The sequence below is a fragment of the Symphalangus syndactylus genome, chromosome 14, assembly GCF_028878055.3.
Source record: "Symphalangus syndactylus isolate Jambi chromosome 14, NHGRI_mSymSyn1-v2.1_pri, whole genome shotgun sequence".
Taxonomy (NCBI): domain Eukaryota; kingdom Metazoa; phylum Chordata; class Mammalia; order Primates; family Hylobatidae; genus Symphalangus; species Symphalangus syndactylus.
In genome coordinates this window covers 51,368,407-51,385,573 of record NC_072436.2, presented here as the reverse complement: position 1 = coordinate 51,385,573, position 17,167 = coordinate 51,368,407, and the positions used below count along the sequence as shown (strand labels likewise).

Sequence of the window (17,167 nt, the reverse complement as noted above, 5' to 3'; positions counted from 1 at the left end):
TCCCACCTTCTGCCGGATCAAATCATTGGAGCCCCCTGAATCAGGCAAACCACCTTAGGTCACTCAGTCCTAGCCTTTCACCAGGCGCTCAGCATCATTGCCTAGGACTCACATGTGGGTGGCAGTATCAAGGGTCCTATCATCATTTTATATCAAACCTCCAAAAGTTCAGGCCTCCAAGCTCAGCCTAAGATTGGCCTTTTCTTTTCCAGATTTATGGTCCCTAGGTTTGGCTGAGAAGTGTAGAGTAGAAATTTAAACCACATAGACATTTTTCTTAGGTCTCAAACAAGGGAAAGCTGCATTTCACCTTATTAAATCATTTGTTTTTACCTTGGAGATATTGTAAATCTTGAAACTGATAGAGCATTCCTTGTTTTCTAGGAAGCTCAGGGCCGAGTTTTCAGCCCCTTTTGCAACTAGGAAAGACATGGCAGCAGTGATTTAAGTAATGACACTACTCCTGGTTTCTTTTTTCCTAATGTTTTATGTTCCCTCAGTCTTGAGTTTCTCACTTACTCATTTCTCATCGTATCCTATTATGTGTATCTTTGTAACTTATCATTTAAGGATAAGGAGAGAGGTAGAAAATGATTCAAATATCTACTATTTATTGAATAAGTAAACACCAATGAACTGTGTATTAACTCATTCAGTGCCCCCCAACTGTTTTTATGAGGTAGACATAATTATTGTCATCTCCATTTTACAGGGAGAGAAGCGGGGGAACCAGAGATGCAAAGTAGCTTTCCAAGATTATACTAGTAGTGAGCATGTGAGTTGGAATATGAACCCAGGTGTTCTGGCTCCAGAACCAAGGATAGAATTGTGTACATGTGCAGAAAAAGATGGATGCAGGGTGGCAAGGAGACCCTGGGTTTCTAAGAGAACCTCCATTATCCGTGTTGTTCAGCTATTTGAAGAGAGCCCCAAAGTATGTGTGTGGGTTATAAGCTAGACGCAGGTGAATATGCGTGCTTCTTGCATCATCAGTGTTATGGAAGGTATGCAAGAAACTGCTAATTGCACTTATGTCTAGCGAATAGGGGAGGAGATAAATTTTTGCTTTTCTCTATATATTTATTTGTGTTGCTTTTATATTTAATGTGTAATTAAAGTGCAATTATCGCCTAGTGTAATAGAATATTAATGTGTAAGGGATCCAAAATCATGGGAGGAGGCCGGGTGCAATGGCTCATGCCTGTAACCTCAACACTTTGAGAGCCCAAGGCGGGCAGATCACTTGAGGTCAGGAGTTCAAGACCAGCCTCGCCAACATGGTGAAACTCCGACTCTACTGAAAGTACAAAAATTAGCTGGGTATGGTAACACATGCTGATAATCCCAGCTACTCAGGAGACTGAGGCAGGAGAATCACTTGAACCCAGGAGGCGGAAGTTGCAGTGAGCCAAGATGGCGCCATTGCACTCCTGCCTGGGCGACAAGAGCAAGACTCTTGTCTCAAAAAGAAAAAAAATAGTGGGAGGCATTTTCCCTTCCACACACCAAGAAGGCAGCTGAGTGGGTGCTCTGTGTTCTGGCATTCTGGTTTCATGGTGCGTTTGGGGAGGGCACGCAAGGAGGGGTCAATATTGAGGATTCGAGGACATTTTTTTTTATTTCAGGAACTCTCCTGAAGTCAACCTACAGCTGGTGTTTGGTTAGGACATGGAGGCGAATAGGAGGCGAGAGAATGAAGGTGGCATGATTCAGGTTGGAAAGGGAGAAGGGGGACAATTTAATGCCGGATTATATGTGGGGTATGAAGAAACTGAAGCATTTGGGCTGAGCCCAGTGCTATCAGAATGGGAATACTGGAGGGAGTAGATTGGGGTTGAAGTTCCTGACCTCTGTGTCTGACATGTTAAATTGACACAGTTGACAGACATCCAGGTAGGCTGTTGGGTCTATGAGTCTGGAGTTCAAGGAAGATTCTAAGGGTGGAGGCTCCATTTCCAAAGCCTTCAGCATACTGATGGCACTTACAGCCATAGGACCTATTGAGATCACTCAAGAAGAGGGTGTAGGGATCAGTGGTATCCAAGGGAGAGAATACAGTCATGGGTTCTTAGTTTATGTTTCTGGTTGGGCCAGTAAAGCCCCTTCCTCATGCCTTTTTTCTGCTTATCACTAGAGACAGAAACTAAAAAGCAGTTTTTAGCAGCCATGGTTTCAGGCTGCTAAAAGCCTAGAACAAAACAAAACAACAACAAAATAAGGCAGGTTGGACAAGCTTGGTAGGCAGAGGAGAGGGCTAAGAACTGAGCCATTGTAGGCCGGGCGCGGTGGCTCACGCCTGTAATCCCAGCACTTTAGGAGGCCGAGGCGGGCGGATCACGAGGTCAGGAGATCGAGACCATCCTGGCTAACACAGTGAAACCCTGTCTCTACTAAAAATACAAAAAAATTAGCCGGGCGCGGTGACGGGCGCCTGTAGTCCCAGCTATTCGGGAGGCTGAGGCAGGAGAATGGCGTGAACCTGGGAGGCGGAGCTTGCAGTGAGCAGACATCGAGCCACTGCACTCCAGCCTGGGCGACAGAGCCAGACTCCATCTCCAAAAAAAAAAAAAAAAAAAAAAGAACTGAGCCATTGTTCAGTTTAGGAAGACAAGAAGGATCCAGCTAAGGGGGCAAAGGAGCAGCCAGTGAGGTGGGCAAATCAGGAGAACATGATGTCTGGGTAGCCAAGCAAAGAAAGGGTTTCACACAACCTCGGCAAGTCCACTGAGAGGAAGATGTGCATAGAGAGTGGGTTATTGCATTTCCCATTGTGGAGGTCAAGAGTGACCCCAACAAAGGCCTATTCATTGCGTGAACAAAAGCCTAACTCAGTTGAATAGAATGGGAGGGAGGAGGTGCAGACAATGAGCTCACTGGGATCTTGTTGGAAAGGGGCTGGAAAGGGGCTGGAGGAATGTATCTGTAGCTGGAAGGAAATGTGAACTCAAGGAATGGTTTTTTGTCTTTATCATTGAAAATATTTTAGTATATTCAAATGTTGATGAGAATGATCTCCTAGAGAGGGGAAAACCTACAGCAGGCACAGGAGTGGGAGGAGGAATTGCTAGAACAAAGTTTAGCTGTGATAAAAGAGACAGGGGGCCGGGCACGGTGGCTCAAGCCTGTAATCCCAGCACTTTGGGAGGCCGAGGCGGGTGGATAACGAGGTCAGGAGATCGAGACCATCCTGGCTAACACGGTGAAACCCCGTCTCTACTAAAAAAAAAAAATACAAAAAAATTAGCCGGGCGTGTTGGCGGGCGCCTGTGGTCCCAGCTACTCGGGAGGCTGAGGCAGGAGAATGGCGTGAACCCAGGAGGTGGAGGTTGCGGTAAGCCGAGATCGCGCCACTGCACTCCAGCCTGGGGGACAGAGAAAGACTCCGTCTCAAAAAAAAAAAAAAAAAAGAGACAGGGGAGGCCGGGCGCAGTGGCTCATGCCTGTAATACCAGCACTTTGGGAGGCCGAGGCAGGCAGATCACGAGGTCAGGAGATCGAGATCATCCTGGCCAACATGGTGAAACCCTATCTCTACTAAAAATACAAAAATTAAGCTGAGTGTGGTGGTGCGTGCTTGTAATCCCAGCCACTTGGGAGGCTGAGGCACGAGAATCACTTGAACCCAGGAGGCAGAGGTTGCAGTGAGCTGAGATTGTGCCACTGTACTCCAGCTTGGCGACAGAGCGACACTCCATCTGAAAAAAAATCTCGAGACCATCCTGGCTAACATGATGAAACCCCATCTCTCTACTAAAAAAAAAATACAAAAAATTAGCTGGGTGTGGTGGCGGGCGCCTATAGTCCCAGCTACTCAGGAGGTTGAGGCAGGAGAATGGCGTGAACCCAGGAGGCGGAGCTTGCAGTGAGCTGAGATCATGCTACTGCACTCCAGCCTGGGTGACAGAGTGAGACTCCGTCTCAAAAAAAAAAAAAAAGAAATGCAAGTGTGCAAAGAGGGTGTTGCCCTTTCTCAGAAGCACAGGCAGGACAAGCACGGGGCTGGAAGACAGTCGGGTCAATGGGTTCAAGTGCAAGGGGATCTGAGGAGCTGGTGGTTGGAGCATGGGGAAGTTATCTTCTGAGTGCTTTGGTTTTCTTTTTTTTTTTTTTTTTTTTTTTTTTTTTTTTTTTTTTATTAATTTTTTTTGCATACAAAAACAATAAACATTTTCTAAAAATACATAAAAACAAAAAGATGCGTATCAAACATATTGGGAAGGTTGCACATGGGAAGTCGGGGAATAGAAATGGGGGTGGGAGTTAAAATAAATGAGAGAGGGACTTTATATGGATCAGTGATAATAACTCAATCCTCTATTTGACAAAGAAGAGGGAGAAGGAAGAGGAAGAAAAAGAAAGTGGGATAAAGGATCAGAAAGGGAGGAAAATAGAAAAAATTAGAGTATGACTCCAGGGTAGACCTGTTTTGTTGTCATTGAGTTGGTTGGTTGGTTTGTGTGTTGTATTCTTCATGTTTCGCCAAGTTGGCCAGACTGGTCTCGAACTCCTAGCCCGAAGTGATCAACCCGCCTCGCCCCCCAGAGTGCCGGGACCACAGGCGTGAGCCACCACGTCCAGCCCCCACATTGCTTCTGGCCTCCGTGGTAGACCTCCCAGACGGAGCGGCCAGGCAGAGGAGCTCCTCACTTCTACCCAGACACGGGGCGGCCGGGCAGAGGGGCTCCTCACTTCCCAGACGGGGCGGCCAGGCAGAGACGCTCCTCACTTCTTCCCAGACGATAGGTGGCCGGGCAGAGGCGCTCCTCACTTCCCAGACGATGGGTGGCCGGGCAGAGGCGCTCCTCACTTCCCAGACGATGGGTGGCCGGGCAGAGGCGCTCCTCACTTCCCAGACGATGGGCGGCCGGGCAGAGGCGCTCCTCATCTCCCAGACGATGGGTGTCCGGGCAGAGGCACTCCTCACTTCCCAGATGGGGCAGCCGGGCAGAGGCGCTCCTCACTTTCCAGATGATGGGTGGCCGGGCAGAGGCGCTCCTCACCTCCCAGACGATGGGTGGCCTGGCAGAGGCGCTCCTCACCTCCCAGACGATGGGTGGCCGGGCAGAGGCGCTCCTCACCTCCCAGACGGGGCGGCCGGGCAGAGGCGCTCCTCACTTCTTCCCGGACGGGGCGGCCGGGCAGAGGCGCTCCTCACTTCTTCCCGGACGGGGCGGTCGGGCAGAGGCGCTCCTCACTTCTTCCCGGACGGGGCGGCCGGGCAGAGGCGCTCCTCACTTCCCAGACGGTGGGTGGCCGGGCAGAGGCGCTCCTCACTTCCCAGACGATGGGTGGCTGTGCAGAGGCGCTCCTCACTTCTTCCCGGATGGGGCGCCCGGGCAGAGGCGCTCCTCATTTCTTCCCGGACGGGGCGGCCGGGCAGAGGCGCTCCTCACTTCCCAGACGGGGCGGCCGGGCAGAGGCGCTCCTCACTTCTTCCCGGACGGGGCGGCCGGGCAGAGGCGCTCCTCACTTCTTCCCGGACGGGGCGCCCGGGCAGAGGCGCTCCTCACTTCTTCCCGGACGGGGCGGCCGGGCAGAGGCGCTCCTCACTTCTTCCCGGACGGGGCGGCCGGGCAGAGGCGCTCCTCACTTCTTCCCGGACGGGGCGGCCGGGCAGAGGCGCTCCTCACTTCTTCCCGGACGGGGCGGCCGGGCAGAGGCGCTGCTCACTTCTTCCCGGACGGGGCGGCCGGGCAGAGGCGCTGCTCACTTCCCAGACGGGGCGGCCGGGTAGAGGCACTCCTCACTTCCCAGACGGGGCGGCCGGGCAGAGGCGCTCCTCACTTCCCAGACGGGGCGGCCGGGCAGAGGCGCTCCTCACTTCCCAGACGATGGGTGACCAGGCAGAGGCGCTCCTCACTTCTTCCCGGACGGGGCGGCCGGGCAGAGGTGCTCCTCACTTCTTCCCGGACGGGGCGGCCGGGCAGAGGCGCTCCTCACTTCTTCCCGGACGGGGCGGCCGGGCAGAGGCGCTCCTCACTTCTTCCCGGGCGGGGCGGCCGGGCAGAGGCGCTCCTCACTTCTTCCCGGGCGGGGCTGCCGGGCAGAGGCGCTCCTCACTTCTTCCCGGACGGGGCGGCCGGGCGGAGGCACTCCTCACTTCCCAGACGATGGGTGGCCGGGCAGAGGCGCTCCTCACTTCCCAGACGGTGGGTGGCCGGGCAGAGGCGCTCCTCACTTCCCAGACGGTGGGTGGCCGGGCAGAGGGGCTCCTCACTTCCCAGACGGTGGGTGGCCGGGCAGAGGCGCTCCTCACTTCCCAGACGGTGGGTGGCCGGGCAGAGGCGCTCCTCACTTCCCAGACGGTGGGTGGCCGGGCAGAGGCGCTCCTCACTTCCCAGACGGTGGGTGGCCGGGCAGAGGCGCTCCTCACTTCCCAGACGGGGCGGCCGGGCAGAGGCACTGCTCACTTCCCAGACGGGGCGGCCGGGTAGAGGCACTCCTCACTTCCCAGATGGGGCGGCCGGGCAGAGGCGCTCCTCACTTCCCAGACAGTGGGTGGCCGGGCAGAGGCGCTCCTCACTTCCCAGACGATGGGTGGCCGGGCAGAGGCGCTCCTCACTTCTTCCCGGATGGGGCGGCCGGGCAGAGGCGCTCCTCACTTCTTCCCGGACGGGGCGGCCGGGCAGAGGCGCTCCTCACTTCTTCCCGGACGGGGGCGGCCGGGCAGAGGCGCTCACTTCTTCCCGGACGGGGCGGCCGGGCAGAGGCGCTCCTCACTTCTTCCCGGACGGGGCGGCCGGGCAGAGGCGCTCCTCACTTCTTCCCGGGCGGGGCGGCCGGGCAGAGGCGCTCCTCACTTCTTCCCGGGCGGGGCGGCCGGGCAGAGGCGCTCCTCACTTTTTCCCGGACGGGGCGGCCGGGCAGAGGCGCTCCTCACTTCCCAGACGATGGGTGGCCAGGCAGAGGCGCTCCTCACTTCCCAGACGGTGGGTGGCCGGGCAGAGGCGCTCCTCACTTCCCAGACGGTGGGTGGCCGGGCAGAGGCGCTCCTCACTTCCCAGACCGTGGGTGGCCGGGCAGAGGCGCTCCTCACTTCCCAGACGGTGGGTGGCCGGGCAGAGGCGCTCCTCACTTCCCAGACGGTGGGTGGCCGGGCAGAGGCGCTCCTCACTTCCCAGACGGTGGGTGGCCGGGCAGAGGGGCTCCTCACTTCCCAGACGGTGGGTGGCCGGGCAGAGGCGCTCCTCACTTCCCCGACGGTGGGTGGCCGGGCAGAGGCGCTCCTCACTTCCCAGACGGTGGGTGGCCGGGCAGAGGCGCTCCTCACTTCCCAGACGGGGCGGCCGGGCAGAGGTGCTCCTCACCTCCCAGACGGGGCGGCCGGGCAGAGGCGCTCCCCACCTTCCAGATGGGGCGGCGGCCGGGCAGGGGCTGCAATCCCAGCACCCTGGCAGGCCAAGGCAGGCGGCCGGGGGGTAGAGGCTGCCGCGAGGCCAGACCACGCCACCGCCCTCCAGCCCGGGCAACACCGAGCACTGGGTGAGCGAGACTCCGTCTGTAGTCCCAGTACCTCGGGAGGCTGAGGCGGGCAGAGCACTCGCCGTCAGGAGCTGGCAGGCTGAGGCGGGCAGAGCACTCGGCGTCAGGAGCCAGCGTGGCCAAGATGGCGAACGCGTGCCTGCATCCAAAGGAGAAAAGGCAGGCAGCGGTGGCGCGCGCCGGCGGTCCTAGGCAGTCCGCGGTGCGGGCAGCAGCAAGCCGAGTAGATTGTAGCCTGGGCCAGAGAGGGAAAGAAAGAAAGAAAGAGAGAAAGAGAGAAAGAGAGAAAGAGAGAAAGAGAGAGAGAGAGTGCTTTGGTTTTCTCTGTGTATTAATATTCAAGACTCTTTTCTGAGAATGGCGAGAGGGAGAGGCACCGGGATTTTGAGAAGAGAGGAGAAGGTGTAAAATAGTTATTTAGGACAGAGCGAGAGTGAATAGAGCAGGGAAATGTAGTTTGGGGAGCCTGCTGGAGATGTGTGGTCATAAGTGTAAAGCAAGGCTAGTCAGATTGGCTACGTGTGTTTCTATGGCCATGCTGGGGGCACCCTGGAAGTAAGTGAGGCCTTTTGGGTTGCTGCAGTGATGGGTGAGGTCAGGCGGGTACTGCTGGCATTCATTGGCCAGGAAAGGTCAGGATGCTAAATGTCCTACAAGACACAGGCCCTTTATTAGCTGTAAAGCCTGCTTACATTTAAATATAATTTTTTTTCTAGTTTTAACTGCATTTTTCTAGGTATACACCAAATTTTCTAGGAAAACAACTTTCTTTTACATTGAGGGTAAATTGTACTTTGATTGGAATTTTACCAAGTTGTTCACTATTTTAGAAAATCATTTCAGTTACCAAAGTAACATAGTGTTAGTCTGCTTTAGTACCAATGGTAGTCACAGTGATTTTACTTGTGTAAAGACAAATGTGCTTATTTAGCTCTTATTTCAAAGTATTTGAAGTAAAGAAAAATGAATATTTTCCCTTAGAAATTTATATAATCTCCTGATGACTTGATTGTGTATTCTAGTATAGTTGTGCTACAGGATTTGCATACTGAAAATTTACCATTCTACTTTATAGTTAAGGCAATATGTTGATTTTTTTTTTTTTTTTTTTGACGGAGTCTCACTCTGTCGCCCAGGCTGGAGTACAGTGGTGCAATCTCTGTTCACTAAAACCTCCACCTCCCGGGTTCAAGTGATTCTCCTGCCTCAGCCTCCCAAGTAGCTGGGATTACAGGTGACCACCACCATGCCTGGCTAATTTTTTGTATTTTTAGTAGAGACGGGGTTTCATTATGTTGGCCAGGCTGGTCTTGAACTCCTGACCTCGTGATCCACCCACCTTGGCCTATGTTGGCCAGGCTGGTCTTGAACTCCTGATCTCGTGATCCGCCTGCCTTGGCCTCCCAAAGTGCTGGGATTACAGGTGTGAGCCACCGTGCCCGGCAGCAGTATGTTGATTTTTTAAAAATTGTTTTGCATGTAATTATGATATCTATAGATTTCATTTCAGATTAGGATGCAGGGCATACATATTTGTTACCTAGGGGGCAGGGGGTCTGTTAAGAGTTGGGAACCACAGTGCAAAAGGAAAACCAGGAAGAGATTATTGTCATAATTGAGCTGAAGTGGAAGAGTGGTCTGGGAGCTTGCTGGCACGGAGATAATTCAAGTATGTGCTTCAGAGCAAAAGAGAGTACCACGCAAGGGAGGAACCCCCGGAAAAAGATGGGCAAGACAGCTGGGATGCACAGTTGGAATGGCCAAGGAAGCCACGATAATAGAGAGAGGTGACGCTGTCCCCCATAGAACCTTGTAGGGTTGTTAAAGGCTTGCATGCATTTATTTATTCATTTAATTTCACTAGGTTTTTGGGGAACAGGTGGTGTTTGGTAACATGAATAAGTTCTTTAGTGGTGATTTCTGAGATTTTGGTGTACCCATTACCCGAGCAGTTTACACTGTACCCAATGTGTACTCTTTCAGCCCTTACCTGCCTCCCGCCCCTGAGTCCCCAAAGTCCATTGTATTATTCTTTGGGTCCTCATAGCTTAGCTCCCACTTATGAGTAAGAACATACAATGTTTGATTTTCCATTCCTGAGTTACTTCACTTGTCTCAAAAAATATATACATATCCCAGCACTTTGGGAGGCTGAGGCAGGCAGATCACAAGGTCAGGAGATTGAGACCATCGTGGCTAACACAGTGAAACCCCATCTCTACTAAAAATACAAAAAATTAGCTGGGCATGGTGGTGGGTACCTGTAGTCCCAGCTACTCAGGAGGCTGAGGCAGCAGAATGGTGTGAACCTGGGAGGTGGAGCTTGCAGTGAGCCGAGATTGCACCACTGCACTCCAGCCTGGGCAACAGAGCGAGACTCCATCTAAAAAAAAAAAAAAAAAAAAAAAAACTATATACACACACACACACACACACATATGGGTGTATATATATATATGTGTGTATATATATATATATATATATAGAGAGAGAGAGAGTTTTAAAATATATTCTGGATATTAGTCCTTCATCAGATATATGATTTGCAAAATTTTTCCACTGTTCTGTGGGATTTCTTTTCAATTTCTCTCCTTTGAAGCACAAAATATCTTACTTTCGTATGTGTGTTTTGAGATGGAGTCTTGCTCTGTCGCCCAGGCTGGAGAGCACACTGGCACAATCTTGGCTCACTGCAGCCTCCACCTCCAAGGTTTAAGTAATTCTCCTGCCTCAGCCTCCCGAATAGCTGGGATTACAGGCGCCTACCACCACAGCCAGCTAATTTTATTTTTAGTAGAGACTAGGTTTCACCATGTCAGCCAGGCTGGTCTTGAACTCCTGACCTCAAGTGATCCACTCGCCTTGGCCACCCAAAGTGCTGGAATTACAGGTGTGAGCCACTGTGCCCAGCCAATCTTTTAATTTTGATGATCCCCAGTTTACCTCATTTTGGAGGAGATCGGGCGCATTCAGGGTGGTATGGCCGTAGACAGTTTACCTAATATTGTTGTTGTTATTGCTTGCACATTCAACATCATATCTAGGAAACTCTTACCTAACCCAAGGTTGTGAATATTTACACCTACATTTTCTTCTGAGAGTTTTATAGCTTTAGCTCTTACTTTTAGGATTGCGATCCATTTTGTTAGTTTTTGTATACTGTATGAGGCAGGAATCCAAGTTTATTCTTTTGCATGTGTCTCAGCCTCCCAAGTAGCTGGGATTACAGGCGCTTGCCACCACGCCCAGCTAATTTTTGGTATTTTTAATAGAGATGGGTTTTCAGTATGTTGGCCAGGCTGGTCTCGAACTCCTGACCTCGTAATCCGCCCGCCTCGGCCTCCCAAAGTGCTGGGATTACAGGTGTGAGCCACCACGCCTGGCCTAGGCTCAAAACTCTTATAATTCAATATGAAAAGTCAAATAACTCAATTTTAAAATGGGCAAAAGATTGTAAAAGACATTATCCTAAAAAAAGATATTCATATGGCCACTAAGCACATGAAAAGATGCTCAACATCATTATTCAGTGAGGAAATGCAAATCAAAACTATAATGAAATGCCACTTCCCACCCACCAGGACAGCTATACTCAAAAAGATGGACAGTAACAAGTACTGACACAGATGTGGAGAAATTTAAACCCTGATACAATGTTGGTGGGAATGTAAAATGGGGCATTGGCTTTGGGAAATAAAACTCCTCAAAAAGTTACACAGAATTGCCATATGACCCAACAATTCCACTTCTAGGCATATACTGAAAAGAATTAAAAACATATATTCATATAAAAACTTTTTTTTTTTTTTTTGAGACGGAGTCTCACTCTGTCGCCCAGGCTGGACTGCAGTGGTGTGATCTCGGCTCACTGCAACCTCTACCTCCAGGGTTCAAGTGACTCTCCTGCCTCAGCCTCCTGAGTAGCTGGGACTACAGGTACCGGCCACCACGCCCAGCTAATTTTTGTATTTTTAGTAAAATGGGCTTTCACTGTGTTGGCCAGGCTGGTCTTGAACTCCACACCTCAGGTGATCCACCTGCCTCAGCCTCCCAAAGTGCTGGGATTACAGGTGTGAGCCACCATGCCTGGCCTCACACAAAAACTTTTACGTGAATGCTCATAGCAGCATTATTGATAATAGTCAAAAAGTGTAAATAACCCAAATGCCCATCAACTGACGAATGGATAAACAAAACATGGTCTATCCAGACAACGGAATGTCATTTGGCTATAAAAAGAAATGAAGTACTGAAACATGCTGCAGCATGAGTGAACCTCAAAACATTATTTTAAATCAAAGAATCCAGATACAAAAAGCCACATATGTATGATTCCATTTTACACAGGATAGGCAAATCCACAGAGACAGAACGTAGAGTAATGGCTGCCGGGGGGAATAATGGCTGTCTTGGGGAAAGAATACGTGGGGAGGTGAGACTGTCAATGGGCACAGGATTTCTTTGGTATTAGAGTGGTGGCTGGGCGCGGTAGCTCACGCCTGTAATCCCAGCACTTTGGGAGGCCAAGGCGGGCGGATCACGAGGTCAGGAGATCGAGACCATCCTGGCTAACATGGTGAAACCCCGTCTCTATTAAAAATACAAAAAATTAGCCGGGCGCGGTGGCGGGCGCCTGTAGTCCCAGCTACTCGGGAGGCTGAGGCAGGAGAATGGCATGAACCCAGGAGGCAGAGCTTGCAGTGAGCCGAGATAGTGCCACTGCAGTCTGGCCTGGGCAAAACAGCGAGACTCGGTCTCAAAAAAAAAAAAAAAGAGAGTGGTAATAGTTGCACAACATTGAGAATGCACTAGAAACTACTGAATTGTACTCTCAAAACAGTGTATTTTATGCCATGAGAATTGTATCTCCATAAAGCTGTTATTTTAAAATAAAGCAATACAGACATACCAAAAAAAGTGAAAAACTAGAGAAAAGAAATGGCCATCATTTTACTATGTTAGTCAGAGTCCAGGGAGGAAAAAAGAAGATACACTAGGTGTATTTGTCCTTTCTTGCATTGCTATAAAGAAATATCTGAGACTGGATAATTTATAAAGAAAAGTGGTTTAATTGGCTCTTGGGTCTGCAGGCTGTACAGGAAGCACGGCGGCATCTGCATCTGGGGAGGCCTCAGGAAGCTTCTAATCATGGTGGAAGGCGGAGATGGAGCGAGAGTCTTACATGGCAGGAACAGGAGCCAGAGAAATAGAGAGGGGAGGGCTACACACTTTTAAACAACCAGATCTCGCTTTTTTCCCCCTTGGCTGTCTGAGGTTAGGTCGCCATCATGAACGACACCGTAACTATCCGCACTAGAAAGTTCATGACCAACCGACTACTTCAGAGGAAACAGATGGTCATTGATGTCCTTCACCCCGGGAAGGCAACAGTGCCTAAGACAGAAATTCGGGAAAAACTAGCCAAAATGTACAAGACTACACCAGATGTCATCTTTGTATTTGGATTCAGAACTCATTTTGGTGGTGGCAAGACAACTGGCTTTGGCATGATTTACGATTCCCTGGATTATGCAAAGAAAAATGAACCCAAACATAGACTTGCAAGACATGGCCTGTATGAGAAGAAAAAGACCTCAAGAAAGCAACGAAAGGAACGCAAGAACAGAATGAAGAAAGTCAGGGGGACTGCAAAGGCCAATGTTGGTGCTGGCAAAAAGCCGAAGGGGTAAAGGTGCTGCAATGATGTTATCTGTGGCCACTGTGGATGTTTCACGAGAACATTAATAAACTAAAAACTTCAAAAAAAAAAAAAAAAAACAACCAGATCTCACAAGAACTCACTATCAAGAGAACAGCGTCCAAAGGAATGTTGTTAAACCACCCTTATGATTTAATCACCTTCTACCAGGCCCCACCTCCAACATTGGGGATAAACTCCAAGATTAGTAACTGCAGAAAGCACCTATCATCCTTAGGGCTAGGTAGAACAAAAGGGAAGGGATGGTGTTCCAAGAATCTGGAACGACCTGGAAGTTTGCTTACTGTAGGGTGGGGTCTAACGAGTATTAGGACAGCCAAGGTGGGGCACTGGGCTGGTCCCACAACCCTGGAGAGGCGCTGCTGGGCATGAGAAAGGATGCTTGGGGCCCTCTCTGTGCTGCTGCTGCTGGAGGGAGGGGTGCCCACAAAATTCAGAAACAGGAAGTGCCTCTCCTCCCCGCCTCCACTGCTCTGTCATCTTGCTTGCCAGAATCAGAACCTCGCAGGAGGCCAGCGAGGAGGGAAGTGGCAATAATTAGTTTGTGGGTCCCAGTCCCCTAGTAAATTTCTGCTGGTTGGAATTAGGGAAGGAGGACAAATCGGTCTATGATTGTCCACCACAAATCTGACACAAGTGAGGTAATGTTTTGTATACTGATTTCATTTGAAGGAGACACTGTTTTAGGTGTTGTAGTAATACTATATTGTATCTCCTACTTATACCTGCTTTTTTCTACTTGATGTTATATAATGACATGGAAAATGCTTATGATAGTCTTGACTGTTTTTAAAAGATCAAATAGAATTTCAGTAAAACACCGAAGTAGTATTAAACATAATGTGGTCTAAAGACCACCAATACCTGAATCACCTGAAATAGTTATCCAAGAGGCAGGTTGCTGGGCTGTACCCCAGCAATCCGCAGAATCAGAAACTCTGGGAAAAGGACTTGGAATCTACATTTTTAACACTCTTTAAGTAATTTTTACATGCACCAAGGTTGGTGAACCACTCCTTATGAAAGCTACAAAAGCCTACATAGTAAACTGCTCTTAAAATCAAAAGCTGTATTGCATTTTCATTTTGTTTCTTTTCCTAGAAAATTGTTGCTGAATTTCTTTCTTTTATTTATTTATTTATTTTTTTCGTTTTGAGACAGAGTCTCACTCTGTTGCCCAAGCTGGAGTGCGGTGGCTTGATCTTGGCTCACTGCAATCTCCACCTCCCGGGTTCAAGTGATTCTCCTGCCTCAGACTCCCAAGTAGCTGGGACTACAAGCACGTGCCACCACACCCAGCTAACTTTTGTATTTTTAGTAGAGACGGGGTTTCACTGTGTTGGCCAGGCTGGTCTTGAACTCCTAACCCGGTGATCCACCCACCTCGGCCTCCCAAGGTGCTGGGATTATAGGTGTGAGCCGCCACACTCAGCCAGTGTTGCTGAATTTCAATAGCCAATTAACTTTCTGTGAAAACAGGCTGGGTGTGGTGGCTCATGCCTGTAATCACAGCACTTTGGGAGGCTGAGGCAGGCATATCACTTGAGGAGTTTGAGACCAGCCTGGCCAACATAGTGAAGCCCATCTCTACAAAAAATTAGTTGGGCGTGGTGGCGCATGCCTGTAATCCCAGCTACTGAAGAGGCTGAGGCAAGAGAATCACTTGAACCCAGGAAGTGGAGGTTGCAGTGAGGTGAGATCGTGCCACTGCACTCTAGCCTGGGTGACAGAGCAAGCCTCTGTCTCAAAAAAATAGAAAAATGAAAAACCTTTTCTAGGAAAATAGCTCTGCCCATAATCATGGGTTACCCAAACTTTCCCGTAGATGTTTATTTCAGTGTTTGCCTCACTGGGTTCAACACTCCTAAAAGTTCTACAACCTTCTAGATGTTTTTACTGTAGACACTATTTTAGCGTCTAGTTGTACCTTCAGCCATCTCTTTTTTTTTTTTTTTTTTTTTTTTTGAGACGGAGTCTCGCTCTGTTGCCCGGGCTGGAGTGCAGTGGCGCAATCTCTGCTCACTGCAAGCTCCGGCTCCCGGGTTCACGCCATTCTCCTGCCTCAGCCTCCCGAGTAGCTGGGACTACAGGCGCCCGCCAACACACCCGGCTAATTTTTTGTATTTTTAGTAGAGACGGGGTTTCACCGTGTTAGCCAGGATGGTCTCGATCTCCTGACCTCGTGATCCGCCCGCCTCGGCCTCCCAAAGTGCTGGGATTACAGGCTTGAGCCACCGCGCCCGGCAACCGCCCCATCTCTTAATCCTCTTAATTTTCAGCTAATCTGAAAACGGATAGAAGCCAGCAGCCATGAACTCAGCTAAATAACACACCAGCACACACTCTTTCCAATTCCTTTCTTTCTTTTTAATACAACTAAATCAGGGGTGAGAGACAATTTGATGAAAGGAAGGGGAAAGGAGTTTCCTTTTCACTGAAAAGTTTTTCACTGAGAAATTACACACAAGTAAATCTTGGGAAGATGGTTGTCTAAAGATCAAACATAAATCACATTTTAAAAAATGAAATTTCAGTGTATGTGGCAGTAGCCATGGAATCCCACATTTAATGATAGCTCATTGAAATTGCTCTTTTAACCACTGCCACTCAGCTGAATCTTTATATACAGGCCTTTTATCTTAGAAGGAAATGAAATTTTGACATCGCTTATTGTGTTACTCTACTTGCCTGTTCCCCTTAAGGAGCAGAAGGAACTGTGAGCTAATAACATCATTTCTATGTCCAAGATCCCATAAGGGCAAAGACTTACAGTCATCAAACTTCAACACCAGCTGCAGCAGCTTTTCCAACAATTTGCACAAGAGTCATTAATACCAGGTATTTTGCTTAGAAAAATTGCTCTTGTAAAGGAAGGGTAACGTCTTACACAGTTGTACATCGAAGGAGTCCTATGTAAGTCTAGGCGTGAGTCACATGACTATGAGTGCTTGAGCTAAGTTGAAACATTTTTCTAATACTTACTTGTTAAGAAATCCATACATTGTATATAACTTTAGAATTTGTCTTCCTCTCTGTTTTATTAAACCCATTTATCTTTTGTGAGGGATCATAAACACCTAATCCAGAAAGGACTGGGGAACAAGCAGGCACTGTATGAAGGGCAGACAGGCCAAACCCAGGTCTTCCATCTCTGCAGTGAGCAAATGTGTGCAAACATATCAAGAAAAGTTGACGTTGTTGGCCGGGTGCGGTGGCTCACGCTTGTAATCCCAGCACTTTGGGAGGCCGAGGCGGGCGGATCATGAGGTCAGGAGATTGAGACCACGGTGAAACCCTGTCTCTACTAAAAATACAAAAAATTAGCCGGGCGTGGTGGCAGGCGCCTGTAGTCCCAGCTACTCGGAGAGGCTGAGGCAGGAGAATGGCGTGAACCCCGGAGGTGGAGCTTGCAGTGAGCCAAGATTGCGCCACTGCACTCCAGCCTGGGCGACAGAGCCAGACTCCGTCTCAAAAAAAAAAAAAAAAAAAAGAAAAGTTGACGTTGTTATAGACACTGCCGGAGGTAAGGAGATAAAATCAACATCTGGTAAAAGCCATCCCAAAGCTTTGTACACACATCAAAAAAAAGGTTAATTGGTAGAAATTAGCTACAAATAATGAAGTGGTCTCCAATTAACTGGAAATCACTATGGCTAAGGGAAAGCTGAATTGAGGGTAGATTTACTGATAAGTATTTGTGTGGTTTGCAGTTGTCTCCATGCATGATTATTGCTGGCCATCTCAGGGCAGAAATGACTTCCAAGAATACCACTACCAGCCACTCATTCAGTGATGTGACATGAAGTTTCAGGGCCAGAGAATATAATGGGATATGAATATAATCTTTGGAGCTCTGTTTCGATGAAGTAGTTGTGTAGTTCTAGAAGAATATTCTAAATATTCACATTCATGCCTAGTTTTTCAGTCCTAATTTTGTATTCTTAAAGAGGGCATTTGTCTTAGTCT

At 49.4% G+C, this 17,167-nt stretch overlaps 1 protein-coding gene and 1 long non-coding RNA gene across 2 annotated transcripts in view; one reads left to right on the top strand and one right to left on the bottom strand.

Moving 5' to 3' along the window:
• LOC129462465 (uncharacterized) overlaps positions 1–17,167 on the bottom strand; it is a 29,952-nt gene that overhangs the window by 5,839 nt on the left and 6,946 nt on the right. The gene's annotated exons all lie outside the window — the stretch shown is intronic.
• Positions 12,749–13,244, top strand: LOC129462464 (small ribosomal subunit protein eS24-like). Its single transcript, XM_055242463.2, has one exon. It carries the CDS (start codon positions 12,771–12,773, stop codon positions 13,170–13,172), a length of 402 nt encoding a protein of 133 aa, XP_055098438.1. The 5' UTR covers positions 12,749–12,770; the 3' UTR covers positions 13,173–13,244.